We start from the raw sequence: 15,104 nt of genomic DNA, 5'->3' as shown, positions 1-15,104 counted from the left end.
GATATAGGAGACCTTCAAAGGAACTTAAAGATTACTGAGTTCTTCTTTCTGAATTTACAGATAAAGAAATCAAAGATCAAAGATGGGTAATGACTCACCTAACATAGTACTCATTAATAACAGAGCCGAGATTAATATACAGTTCACATGCTAGCAAGACCAGAGTTCTTTGAAAATATAAACATTTCAACAATCATTACCTCAGACTTGAACACTTATTTATTGTCTTATAACTTGACCAAACTTTTGCTTAAAAAAACATGGCATTACCAACATTAACTCAGAGGTCAAAAACCTCCAGATAGATGTGTGATCTGATAATTCCCTCCCCTACATTGGTTGATAACAGGGTATAAAATCTAAGGACAGCTGAAGTGTAATTCTTTCTTCTTCAAACAGGGGCTTGCAAAATATTTTACATTTTATTATTTTTAAAATGTGACATAATAAGTAAGCTTCAGAACCAAAGTTTTACTGTTTTCCTAACTAAAATTAAATTTGACCCAAATCCCCATATATTAAGAGAGTTATGAAGTTCAGTACCAAATGATTTCACAAGAATGAGGTGAGGGTTTCTCTTTCCTTCTTCCTTGGATTGCACAAAAATTCTGGAGGATAGATAGGAAAGTAAAATGGTAGATGCTAGACATCTTTGACAGTCACTGATGTTGCTATTTTCAGGTTAATGTGGCCCCTGTGCAGGCAAGTAGCACCATTCTCCCCCAACCTAAGCTCCAGAGATCTTGGTCAAAGTCCCAAGGTTACAAGCACACGAGGTATGAGTTTGCTCTGCTATGTAAGAAACAACCTCTAAACTTAGGGATTTAAACAACAGTCATTCTCAGTTCATGATTCTGTGGGTTGACAACTGGGACTGGGCTTTGTGGAACAGCTCTTTCTGTCTCACTTGGGTTCACACATAGTTTTGCAGCCAGCTGCCAGTCAACAAAGACCTTTGTTTCTTGGCATTGTTTGGGTATTGGATAAGGAATGGGGGAAAAACTAGGCCATGTGTCTCTGATCATCTAGTAGGCCATCTTGAATCCGTGTGCATGGTAGATTTCCAGGGTTCTAAGAGAACGAGCAGAACATATAAAGTGTGTTGAGGCCTAGATTTGAAACTGGCATAGCATCTCTTCTGCTGCATTACATTGGCCAGAAGTAACAGTTCAGGTCAGACTCAAGAAAAGGCAAAATAAACCCCACTTCTTGATAAGAGGGGCTGTGAAGTCACATTTCAAAAAGACTCCGATACAGATGGGGTGCCTGGGTGGCTCAGTCCACCGAATGGCTAACTCATGATTTCAGCTCAGATCATGATCTCACAGTTTTGTGGGTTTGAGCCCCGTGTTGGGCTCTGCGCTGACAGCATGGAACCTGATTGGGATTCTCTCTCTCTCTCTCTCTCTCCCTCTCTCTGCCCCTCCCTTGCTCTCTCTCTCAAAATAAATATGCTTAAGAAAAAAAAAAAAAAAGGGTCAGCTCCAGAAAGACATGGAGAAGTTGGCCATTGCTACAACCTACAACACACAGGCCAGCATTGCACTGGGGCTCTACCACCTCAAAGTCTCTGCGTTCCAGTAAGCCCTTGCTTCTGCTGCTCTTGACAACAGAACTCCCACCACCTTCCTGCCTGTAGAGACCTATCAACCTCATAGGACCCTCTTCAACCCTCAGTCACAGTACTTCTGCTGATTAGTTTTCTCTGTAAGAAATCCAACTGAATTATTTACACAGATCTAAGCCTTTAATAACAAAGAAGTGTCTAGGAAATTCTTCCTGGCACACCCACAACAGATGACTACTTCTTCTGTGTTAACTATCCCCAGAGGGTAAGGAAGTTAGGAATTCCTGGGCAGAAGAACTCAAAGGCCTTGTCACTCCTAGTGCAAGGTAAGAATACCTTTCATTCTTCCATGATCACCTTATGGACAAAAAAGGGATTGAGTCATTTCTCAGTGGCTATTCTGTCACAGTTAACTCTCAGTTCATCTCTCTGCCACAAAATTTATAGGAAACTTGAGCTAGAAAGATTATCAGTTATCTTCAAAACAAATATTTGAGAGCAATATTTTGTCCATGAAGGTGTTATCTATGTCAAATAAATCTTTTTCTTTTGAGCCTTTAGTTTTTTCATAGTCTGAATATATATGTTCCTGAAAGGAGGAATATTATATCATTAAAAAACACATATTTAACTCTGGCTGAAACAATTATGGTTGAAGTACACTTTTCTTTATGTTGTCATGACTTTTTGAAAGATGCATTTTCTTGATTTTATTTGCTTAATAACCCTGATGTAATAAATAGTTTTCCTCCATAGTAACAAAGACCTCTTCCAGGAGAACCATGTTAAATTATTAAAAATCACATTAAGCACAGATTCCACACTAGCATAAATTAGAAGCATGCCTTTAAGGAGGCCAGAGTGCACTATGGGAAGAAGAGGGAGAGTGAGGGAGCCACATTTATCTAAGACTTACTTCATACTAGAGACTGTGCTAGACATTTCAGATAGTTTAACTTAATGTCTATATTAGGGAGATACAAATAATGACTGTTGTCTCTATCAACAGGAAAAGATGGCACAAACTGGGTCATTTGTAGAAAATTTAATAAAGGAGTTATCTGCAGAGCCCTGGGCAAAGTTACCAGAAACCGTTAAGGGAAAGTAGAGAACCCTCGGGCTACTCACCGGGGTACCAGACAGAAGTTACAGCCAGGTGGCCAGGGCCCAGGAAGAGAGTATTCACTGTTACTAGGAGAAATTGCTGTGAAAGATGGAGCCTGCAGGGAAAGAAAATAACCAACCCTCCTACTCTTGCTCTCCTGGTAGCTCCTCATTGGCTGAACCCAACCAGAATCCAGAGTCATGGAGCCTATAAATGCAGTCTCCATGTACACAGCCTCCTAAGACACAGTAGGATGGAGAAAATGGAGCAGGGCAGAGAAGGAGGGCAAGTAGGAGGGATCCACACATTCTCCTATTTTAAAGATGAACAAACTGAGAATCAAAAGAAACAATAACTTCTGTAGGTCATAGGCAAAACAGAAGCTAAACTAGAATATTTACAGTTCTCTTAGCATTTTACGCACTAACTACCCTACTGAGCTTGGTAGAGAGAAAAAAAAATATTTATACTTTCATCATAAGGAGCGTTTTCCAAAATTCCAATTTCATTGCCCTCATTTAACTTTCATATCCTAATGTCCTCAGCACTACACAGTGAGGACATCAATACATTTCAACTGGACCCTTGAGGAAACTCTACCTACCATCTCTCTTTCATCTCCATTGATTATGATTCCTAATAAGAACAAGTCACTACAGAATGCTTTAATTACTCAAATTTTTTTGAGATCTCAGCTCAGCTATCACTCCTCTGGGAGGTTGTTCTTGACCCTTCCAGGCTTCAAGTACATTCCTCCCTGAGCTCCTATCACGCTTGGAGCTTCTGCCATCACAGAGCTTTATTGGAGCATATTAAGGTAACTTGTAGTATGGCTCCTGCCTGCCCAGTTAAGGGCAGGAGGCCTGGGACTGTCTCCTTGTTGTCATACAATGTACGAATGACTGTGTGTCACCAATAAGTCATAGGAAGGATTTTAAGCTATTTTGTGAATATGATTCTACTTATCTTTTCTAAAATACTATATTCGAAGCTGACAAGGGAGGACTTTTGGTGAAAGGATTTTTGTAAACCTGAAAATTACATTGTAGATGTAGCTAGGATTAGGACTAATGTGGTTTGGGATAGAGGGTGTCCAACTTGGACCTTGGTTTTCCCAGGACAAAGGGCTTCTTGGGGTATGGGATTCTTAGTGCTACATCCCCAAATATCCCAGGCAAACTGGGGATGGGTTAGTCCCACCCTATTGGGAAATGAAGAATAATAACACGCTTCCTCTCTGCATTATGCTCTGCCTGTAAACCTTAGCAAAGTTTGTGTTAATGCTGCAAAATGTAATTTCTGATCTCGCTTTTTCATCCCTTGACTAATGGAACATTATGTCTCAGTAGAAAAGCACTCACACTGTGACTAGGAGGCAGCTGAAGCTGAGAATTCTTAGGCTCTGTCAATTTATGTTGCTTTTAGCATACCACAATAACTCTCTCAAAGTCACCTGTTAGGCCTTGTGACATAACCGTACGAACTTTCAAGCAGAGAGTCTTCCCTTCAGGTGTTTCCTTACAGATGGATTCGTAAGAAGGTCTTTGTGGCTGTTGTTCTCCATCCCAGGAGCTACTTGAAGGAGAATTACTCTCATCCCTAAGAGAAGATACTGGGTTGGAACACAGCATTCACTCCCAAGCACTTCAGCACTATTTGAATTGAACCCAAGTGAACCAAATTTGGGTTCAATTTACTCCATTATTTCTTTACTGGTTCGTTGGTTTTGCCTGTGGAAAAAAAGGCTGGCAGGTGATGGAACAAAGATAAAAATCATATAAGATTTTAAGAAATTGATTTTCTTATTCAGGAAATGAGGTGGAGGGAATATATAATGTCAGAAGTACTCTCCAGTCGAACACTCAAAGCCAGGAACGGGGCAGCTACTCAACTCTTTCATTAGCTTGGAATCCATGAAATGATTATAAGCTTAACTCAGGCAGCTCAGATGATTTTCTGGAACAGCAGGGATAACGATACACACAAAAAATTCTTCTGATGAGTTTTTCTTTTCTCCCTATGAGTTTTATTTTTTATATGCTTGTGAATGATTGCAGCTTAAATTCCTAGCCTATCTGTTGTCTCATTCTTAGGGATCACAGGCACAAATCACACAAAGGTAATCCCAAGTCACTCTTCTGAGGCAGAAGTCTACTATTGCATGCACTAGCTGGCTTTTCAGGCATTTATTAAGCTTTTTACATGTGCTATTTTATCATTTTCTCCTCACATAAAACCCACAAAGTAGGGATCTTATGATGATCTTTGTTTGTAGATGAAAAAAGTCAATTGACTCATAAGAAGTTTAAGAAGCTCGCTTTTTCATAAGCAAAAATGTGAGAGTTATAATTTAATATGACCCTACAGTTACATGCTTATCCACCATGTCACAGGTCTGTCACATGAGTGAATAAATAGCCCCACCCTTTTACAATAAGCAATGGTCTGCAGGATAGTTTTTGAAATTGTTGGTTAATTTCCTATAACATCAAAGGTAGCTTTGGTATTTGGTTTTATAACAACAAAATTTCTGAGTTCCTTAATTTTTAAACAAAATTACTCCCAAACTAGTACACTAATTGCCAGTTCTCATTAGGTGCAGATTCAGAAATAAAATCCTATAGAGTTTTGCTATCCAAGAATCTCCACCCTAACTTTTACAACATAAATATTGAATCAAGAAAAATAACAAGGGAAAAGATGGTGAAAATAAAACATAATGTAGAATATGAATTTTAAAGGATGAAACTATTTAGTTACTAGTTTATTTTAAAGTTACTATTTTCTGAGATTCATTAGGTTCACAGTTGTTTTTTTTTCACTTGTGAGCGACTCTTTTTTGTTGTTTGTTGTTTTGCTTTTCAATAAGTTTTTTATGTTCATTTCAGTATTGTTAACATACAGTGTTATATTAGTTTCAGGTGTAGTAGGAAGATAGTTTTTATACATGGAACACGTATGTTCCTTTTTTTACACTATGTTTCTTATGTCCAAATAAAATACTTTCCCTTTTATAATTCTGTAACATTGATTCAATTCCTTTCAAAGTGAAATGTGTGGTATCATAATATTTTTGAAGAAAAAGTAAAGTAATAAAGTAATAATTCCCTATATCTTTGTAGCAGCTGTGATAGAAGCATTATGTTTATAATCTTCATGTTATAGATGAAGAAACAAAACCAAAGGTAAAACCAAATTGCCTAGAGAATATGTCAAGCAAGTGGAAAGCCCTAAATTGGAAGCCAGTTTTGCAAAAGAAGCAATGATTTATGTTGGGCCTAACAGCCATCCCAGGAAATAGGAGGTCATTCCCTGGGTCAACACTCAGGCACTTGAGTTTCTATGGGAACCAAGCAGTTAGAACCTCATAGAAATAAATGTTACCATTAAAAAGGAGCCACTCTTAGCCTCCAGCATTCACCAAGGCCCTGAGGCTCTTTCCCTAAAATCAACAGCCTTCTATACCCAAGCCTAAATCTGCATACTGTTTTTACTGATGCTGGAATTATTCTGGAATGATTGAATTCATCTGGATGAAAATATATATATATATTGCTCATCAAGGGTTTTTAAGCAGGGTGATTCATCTGGAGGCAAGAAAGCCCCGCCTACCTAAAATAAAACTCATTTATAAAAGGAGAAGAATATGCCCTTTTCATGGGATTACTTGCCATTTACAAGTCACTTCCATATTGATAAAGTCCCTGATTTTCAAGACGATCTTTCAGGTAGAAGGATATGGTGTTTTTAATTATGTTATGTAGTTCTCTAGATGGGGGTAGTCTAAGGAAGTATTTATAGGTGAATTCTTCTTATGATTTATAAACTTATACAGAAGAAACTTGAAGGGTCTTTCAATGTTATCGCATTAACCACAGACTTATACTGACGTTTCTCATTGATTCCCTTATAACTGACGATTAGAATCCTGGTGATAAAATTTAGTATTTGTAGAAAATTCGAGGTTACAAAATAATATCCCCATATTTTAATTTTACTTTATGGCACCAAGAGAGTCTGACACTAAAGCAAAAAAGTAACCTCTAGGATTCACACTTTTTTTATTACTCTGTTTTTATAAAGAACGATATACCTTCTGGCAAAAAGTTGGTGAGTTGCTAGAAAAATCATGATGCTTGCTGTGGATAGTCAGAGGCCCAATTTCAACCTCAGACAAACCAATACAAAGAAACAAAAATAGAGGTGCCTGGGTGGCTCGGTTGGTTGAGCAAGAGACTCCTGATTTCAGCTCTGGTCATCCCAGGGTCTTCGGATGGAGCAGGGCCCCGTGCTGAGCATGAAGCTTGCTTGAGTCACTCTCTCTCTCTCTCTCTCTCTCTCTCTCCTTCCTTCCCTCTGCATCTCTCCCATGCTTGTGCTGTCTCTCTCTCTCTCTCAAAAAAAAAAATCAAATAAAAGAAAAGAAAGAAAAAAGAGAAAAAAATAACACTAAAGTAGTGGACCCTCAAAATGTACTAAGTAGCTATTTATTAGAAGGCAGCAGGTATAGAAGCTAATTCTACAGTATCAAAAGATCTGAATGCACATCCGGCTACTCCATTTTCAGGGTAAGAAACACTGACTGCCTTTCTGGCTTCTATGAGTCTTTATTTTCCTGTCTGCAATATAGGGTCAGTCATAGCGCCAGGGCTGTTTTTGATGTTCCGTTCACTCTAAAGAGCTGTACTGAAGGGATTGATGCCAGAGGCTCTGAGATGCACCTGAGTTGTGTGAGGACTCTAACAGTGAGCAAATTGGCAAAATAAGTCCTGATTTACAGGGAGAAATGTCATCTACACTGAACAAGTACCGCACAACAAGGCAAATGACACAGCTGTCCACGTGGGCATTCATTCTAGCAAAGTGGTTATTGCTCGGCTAGAACTGGACAAAAACTGAAAAAAGACACTTGACTGTAAAGCTAAATCTCACCAAGTAGGAAAAAGGGAGCAAATTTAAGAAAGAAACAATTGAGAAGATGCAAGAAGAAAGTAATATTACATATGATTTTCACAGGAACACTGTTAAAGTGAAAAAAAACTTTTAAAAATGTTGGACAAGTTTTTGAATCGATGCTCAATGTCCTTGTTTATAAAGCAGGAAGAATGTTAATAGCTACCTTGTAGGCCTTTTTCTTCAAGATTAAATGAAAGAATGTATGTCTGTGAAAAAGCTTTTCTAACCATAAAGCACATGCTAGCTAGACAACATTAGTACAGAAAGGAAGTACATCTACAACTGAAAGATACTTTAATATCATTAGATCCCAACTGATTTTCACATTCACCCATGAACTGTGGAGAAAAATAATCCTACAGAAGGTTATCATGCAAGTCATGTTTTTAACCTGATTAAAAAACTAGTGTCTGCTATTTTGAAAGCTCTCCTCCTTTCCCCCATTGGATATGTTAGAGGTTGCTCCAGGTTATCCTGATCTCTTTCCTACCCTCTCTCTACTATCCTAGACAATCCCATCCACAGCCACATCTTTAGTCTCCATTGATCTAACAAGGCCTCCCACATCCTATTTTGAGCTCATATCTTTTCCTGCCCTTTAGGCTGGTATAGCCAATTGCCTACTGGATATCTCTATCCATGTGTCCAACGGTACCTCAAACACAGCAGGACCAAAGAATCCTGCCCTGTTCTACCCTTGCTCCTTCCTTTGTGTTCTCTTTTTGAGTTTATTTATTTATTTATCTTGAGAGAGACAGAGACAGTATGAGTGAGGGATGGACAGAGAGAGGGAGAGAGAGAATTCCAAGTAGGCTACATGCTGTTAGCACAGAGTCTGATGCTGGGCTTGATCCCACGAACCATAAGACCAGAACCTGAGCTGAAACCAGGAGTCGGATGCTTAACCGACTAAGCCACCCAGGTACTTCATCCCTCTTTGTGAATGGTTCTGCCATCCACCAAGTTGCTCAGGTCAGAAATTTTGGCTTGATATTGGACTTTCCAATCTCTATTATTCCTCAAATACAATAAATCACCAAGATATTGTCTACTGTCTAAATATCTCTACAATTAAATCTTCTCCGTTTCTACCTGTTTTCTTCACAGACTATGTCACCATCATCAGTCTTTGAGTTAGTTTTTCTAGTCCCCAACCTGCATTTTCTCCCAGTCCATTCTCCATATTGTATCCTGAAATCCAAAATTAATCAAGTGTTCTCTGTGTTTAAAACCCTCTAATGGCTTCCCCCATGCCCAGCAACTTAACAGGACTCACAAGACCTTCATGATCTAGCTTCTGCTTATTCTCAAAGCCTTCCTCTCATACCTTCATACTATACACACCAGCTTTACTGAGTCTCTTCCATTATGCCATGTTTCCTTTTGCCTTTATACTTTAGTATAGGCTAGATCTTCTGCTTGAAACACCGTATCATTACTCTTCCTGCAACACACACACACACACACACACACACACACACACTTATGGTACTTTCTTAAGGCATAGTTAATTTAACTTAAATGAAACTTTCCATCATCTAGGACATTTTCCTTATCCATTCCACTCTGAAGACCAGGCCAGGTATTTCCCAATATATTCCTTGTACTTCTACCATCATAAAATTATATTGTTATCACCAGATTAGTCCCATGTCATCTCCACTAAACCATACAATTGGTAAGGACCAGATCTGTGTCTATCTTTTATATCCCTCTCTCTTGGGTAGTAGTCAGGATTCAACCAGAATCACTGAACTGTAGGAGATGCATATCAAGATTTTTGCAAGATTTTTGCCTATGTGGTGGTGGTGGCTGGCTAGACAAATCTGAAACCTGTAGGGTGGGCATCATGAAGGGCAGGCAGCAACTCTTGGACATGAGTTGAAACTTTTGTCCACAGGCTGAATTTCTTCTTCAGGGAAGCCTCAGCTCTGCTCTTAAGGCCTTCCAACTGATTGATTCAGACCCACGTCACCTGGATTATCTAGGATAATCTCCCTTACAGTCATTTATGGACTTACATCACATGTTCAAAATACCTTTGAGGCAACACCTAGATTAGTGTTTGAATGAACAACTAGGGACTATAACATAGCCAAGTTGACAACTAAAGCTAATTACCACTCCTCAGCACCTAGTATATGGTGGACACTCAGTAAATATTTGTGAAATAAATGGATACATGAACTATTTCGTTCAGTAAGGGCATCCCTGGGATACATGTGAAGCACCCCCACTTTGTACTATACACATAGGCACTATAATATAATTTACATTTCATTTGAAAGGAAAAAATTATATCCTTTTCCCTCCTTATGGTCTCTCAGATTTTTTCAGAAAGAATCAGTTCACATCAGTAAATGTACCGGGCTTTGAGGTTCCTGAGACAGGACCACACGCTATTATTATTGGTGTGTTCTCTCCACCCTACCACACTGTATGTGCACAGTAACTGCTCAATGAAGATGTTAAAAAGCACAAAATTAATCTACTAAGACTTTTCCTTAAAAAGCAGATTTTGAAGTGGTTCTGAATGCTGTGGGTCCTATATGTTTTTTAAATAAAGATATAATTTAGATATAGTATATATGTGTGTGTGTGTGTGTGTGTGTGTGTAGTGCATACTTCTGAGAGTTCTGACAAATGTATACAGTAGGTCATTACACAAAACACTGCCCCATGCACGTTTATAGTTAACCCTCTCCCACCTCAAATCCTGGCAGCCAGTGTGATCTGCTTCAATGTATTGCCTTTTTCAGATTATGAATCATATAGTGTGTCATATAAATTGAAAAGATTCCAGAATCTTTTATGTATGGTATAATTCACTTGAGATTAATCCATGTTACTATATTTCACGGTCAGTAATTTGTTCCTTTTTCTTGCTGGGTAGTATTCTATCATATGGATGTATCATGGTTTGTTTATCTTCTCTGGGCCCTGCTTTTAATTACCCAAGATTTGTGTATCTTCATCCTTCCTCAATCCTTTCTTGTTTTCTCTTCCTGCTCATCTCTATCTCTACCCTCAAGGTGAAGTGCTGTTCTGTTTGATCAGACTGAAGAACTTAATTGATCCAATCTTGTGGCTAGAATCTTGTGAGTAGCATTAAACTTACACTAAGCCATTTTTTCCCTCTCAGAACACCTTGTGTGGTCAAAAAAGAAGGTTTTGTTTGTACTCCACCTCTGCCGCTTACCAGCTGTGTGATCTTGATCAAGTCACCTAATCTCTCTGTACCTTTGTTTCCTTATATGGGAAATGGAGAGGATATAGTACTTACTGCCTTAGGTTATGAGCATCAAATAAATTAATAATTACAAGTGGCATAGAGCAGTGCCTGGCATATTGTAAACTCTTTTTTTTTAATTTTTTAATGTTTATTTTTGAGAGAGAGACACACACAGAGTGCGAGCAGGGTAGGGGCAGAGAGAGAGGGAGACACAGAATCTGAAGCAGGCTCTCAGGCTCTGAGCTGTCAGCACAGAGACTGATGCGGGGCTTCAACCCATGAACTGTGAGATCATGACCTGAGCTGAAGTCGTACTTAACTGACTGAACCACCCAGGCACCGCTCATATTGTATGCTCTTAATAAGTATTGGCTGTTATTACTTAGAGCCATTCTGACATAAGAAAGGGGCTTTATTTTGAATCAATATGTAGCATGTACAAACACTTAATGAAAAGTCTGCTCCTGCTCCATTGTCTTAGGAAGGTGGTTTGGGCCGAGAGACAGAAACTAGAAGCTCTATGTGGCTATAAGTTAAGAGGCCACCCTGTAGGTGGTAGTGTGGAGTTGTGTATTTCTTTACCTTTTGCCAGTGAAAAGCTGCCTAATATGTCCTCTCGCACTCTTCCCATTGCCCCTGCTCTGAGATAATTGGATTGACCTAGCTGGTGGAAGAGCTGTGTCTGGGTGAATTACGAGTTTGGCATTTATCTGATTTACACAGTTCCCTTAGCAATAGAAGCACAGGCTTGCTGGAAAATATTGCTGCCTCAATCCCTGTGTGGGCTCTCGGGTCATGTCACTCTGGTGGACAGCTTGCCACCACCCTCAACATTATTCTGTGCACATTTTCAATCTTTGCTGGGTTGTCCCTGAAAAAAGGGCAAAGAGAGAACTACAGGCAAAAAATAATTTTGTTTTCTCTTTAGTTTGACCACTTTGAACTTGAAATATTGATAAAATGAGTTCTTCTGACCTAGCTTGTAGTCCCCGTGCCTCGTAGAAGTGTGTAACTTTCACCTACTGTGTCCACTTTGCTGGAAGATAATTCCTTTGTTCATTTTATTCTGTGAGCCTGGTATTTACTTCATTTATACAGTCTTCCACTGAGATTTTACAGGTCTTTCTTTCTTTTTTTTTTTTTAAACATGACTCTATATTCCTTGTGCTTCTGTTTTTATAAGCAGGCTAAGCTCTTGAAAACCCTCAGTAATTATATAATGGTATCAAAATAAATTATCTCTCAGTTATAAGCTTTTGATATAAAAAGAAAACCTTTTCATTTTTGCTTTTTTAAAATGTTAAAGTATTTTTGTACAAGTTACATGAGTATAACTTAGATTTTAAATTCAGATAAACAAAAGGGGAAACTTTAAATTATCTAAAGTACTACCACATGGAGATAACCTCTCGTTTTATTGGGTTTTCCCAGAATTATCAATCGATCTTATCTATTTATAAAACAGGAGCCTAATGCTTTAATTTTCTATGTTAATAATACATTTTTAGGGGCGCCTGGGTGGCACAGTCGGTTAAGCGTCCGACTTCAGCCAGGTCACGATCTCGCAGTCCGTGAGTTCGAGCCCCGCGTCAGGCTCTGGGCTGATGGCTCAGAGGCTGGAGCCTGTTTCTGATTCTGTGTCTCCCTCTCTCTCTGCCCCTCCCCCGTTCATGCTCTGTTTCTCTCTGTCCCAAAAATAAAATAAACGTTGAAAAAAAATTAAAAAAAAATACATTTTTACATTATTTTATGTAATGTGCATTATTCATTATTTCAATGACTTCATGATTTTATGCCATCTTTAGCACTAAAATACGTATATACATATGTATGTGTGTGTCTGTTTATTGACCTTTTCTCCATCCGACCATTTGTCTCTGTGTATTCCAATGCTATTCACATAACACTTGGTTTTTGCAACTTGATGGTACTTTTTCATATTTAATTGAGCAAGTTCTCTCTCATTGTTCAGTCTTAAAATTTTGAACTAAGGTATTGCTGCTATTCAAATAACAATTGTTTACTCTTAGAAGACTGTTGTAATCTTAAATATTTTCCCCACTATAATATGCATATTTCACAAGTGTGTGCAGGTGCACACACACACACACACACCTGAAAGCACAACTATTACAGGGAAATGGTGAAGCAACAACTTTCACTTTCATGAGCGTCTCCTTATTCTGGGAGTTCCTGAAGATGCCCAGCATTTTCAAGGTCTAACAATTTCCCATCAAATCTTCCTTAAGAATGATGGTCCAGTTAGAAAGGAAAAGCAATCCCATGTCAGATTGCGCTCTTATGGATATTTGCATTTTAGTACAATCCCCTTCTTCAGCTCCTCCCCAAAATAAAATCTTGATTCTGGAATTTCAGCTTTCTCGACCTGATCCACCAAGCAAAATAATTTCATCCTAAAGATAACCATATGTTTTACAAACTGCAGACCTGGTTCTGACCCTGAAGATCCAGACACATATATCATGCTCTGTGTCAGTATTTTAAGTAATTCCCCAGCATTAAAATTAATACTAAGTGCTAACTATTACATATAATGGAGCCTTTCCAATTTATAGAAGTTACAGTTTAAACAGTTGCAAATGGCCCAGCCCAGTAAAGGAGAGTGAGTGAGAAACTGGTAGAGGGGAATGATGTAATAAAGCAGTGTCTGAGGCACTGATATGACATTAGCATGAAGGATGAGCTGGCACAGCTGGAGAAAAAGGAATCATCTGGGTCAGGGGTTAGTAACCCTGGACCCAAATCAGAATCATCTGTGGAGTGTTTAGTGACACCCATGCCTTTAAATCCCAACATCTTGAGGCAGGGCTGCGGTGTTGGTTTATCTTCTGTTTGTTTCAATGCTCTAAAAGTCACTTTAAAAATGACTTACTCATTATTGTGTTAAGATTTATATAACACAAAATTATTATTTTAACCATTCTTGACACTACAATTTCCAGGTAATTTTAATCTAGACTCTAAATGCATTCTAGTTAAGGGGATGGGAAAAGGTATATGTACTGTGCAGGTAGAAAGCTTTTCAACAATGCTGCTTATCCTTATATGTAAATTGATCTAGGACATCTGTGATTTTTAGCTAATCACTTAATAAATTCATGGTGACACTCACTAAATAATAACAAATTTGAGTTATCAAGACTAAAGAAGTAGTGAATTGGAGCAATCACTTATGTAGTCAAAAGCAAAATTCTTACATAAATTATTGTCCACCTCAGGGCTTCTTTGATTTATAAGTGCATCACAGATTTAGTAATAAGGTCTTTTCATGCTGGGTAGCCAATATTTGAAACTCCCATTTTACTGATTTATAGCCCTGCTTTCTGGCAAAGCTACACATTTTAGATATCGCATTTGGTGTGTGTGTGTGTGTGTGTGTGCGCGTGCGCGCGTGCTTTCCCAGGCTAGATCTCTAAATAATTCCTCAGATTATCGGCTCCAAATATAAATCATCACCTAAAATACCACTAAATGTTGCAACAATTATTAAAAGTGCAAATATCTGGTCTCACAATCAACTACCTTATATCAAGCCACAAAGAATCAAACCCTTGAAACAACTCTTACCTCCACACCTGTTAAGTCTGCAAATGTAGAAGCTTTGATTTTCTCTAATTCCCTTCCACTTAGTTTCCCAGCAACAGCATCTACCACTTCACAGAAGCAGCAGCTACTGTTAGTCATTATAAATTTCATCTTCAGGTTTTTTCATTGCATTAGGTGTTGCATGGGAGAAAGAATGTTCTTTTAAGTTCTTGGCTGATACCTCCTGTAATAAAGGACAGATTAACAGCAGAAAAACAAACAGAAGTTTATGAACATGCATACCTCATGTATACATGGGAGATGTCCAGGAAGAATGAATAACTCCATGAAATGGCCCAAGCCACCAACTTCAATGCCAGTTCAGGTAAAGACAAAAGATAAATATTGGGACGTGCTGAGATAACAACTCATAGGAAGGAAAAAAGAGGACGTCTGATAAACAGAGATTGACCTGCAGATGCAGATGGGCCTCTCATGGCAAAAAGATCTCTGGTAATAGCTCTCTTCCAGGTATAAGAGCCCTTTCTAATGTAAAATTTCATTTTAAATACAGTTTTCTCTTACAAAAGGGTACTTACTCTCTACCTCTGTTTTCAGAGCTTCCCCTGTGTATGCAGTTTTTCAAAAAAAAAAAATCCTTATGCCAAAGAAGCATATTTGGGGGGGGGGGGCTTATT

The 15,104-nt window shown here is 38.5% G+C and overlaps 1 protein-coding gene across 1 annotated transcript in view; it reads right to left on the bottom strand.

Annotated features, from left to right (window-relative positions):
* Positions 1-14,577, bottom strand: part of RAB3C (RAB3C, member RAS oncogene family) — a 302,968-nt gene extending 288,391 nt beyond the window's left edge. The window contains exon 1 of the mRNA XM_047876639.1: positions 14,449-14,577. Within this exon, the coding sequence (XP_047732595.1) occupies positions 14,449-14,577 (129 nt within the window). The remainder of the gene's footprint in view (positions 1-14,448) is intronic.
* Positions 14,578-15,104: the final 527 nt, after the last annotated feature.

The sequence above is a fragment of the Prionailurus viverrinus genome, chromosome A1 (genome assembly GCF_022837055.1).
Source record: "Prionailurus viverrinus isolate Anna chromosome A1, UM_Priviv_1.0, whole genome shotgun sequence".
Lineage (NCBI taxonomy): Eukaryota > Metazoa > Chordata > Mammalia > Carnivora > Felidae > Prionailurus > Prionailurus viverrinus.
The sequence above is the reverse complement of the archived record's forward strand: the minus strand, read 5'-3'. Positions and strand labels throughout refer to the sequence as shown.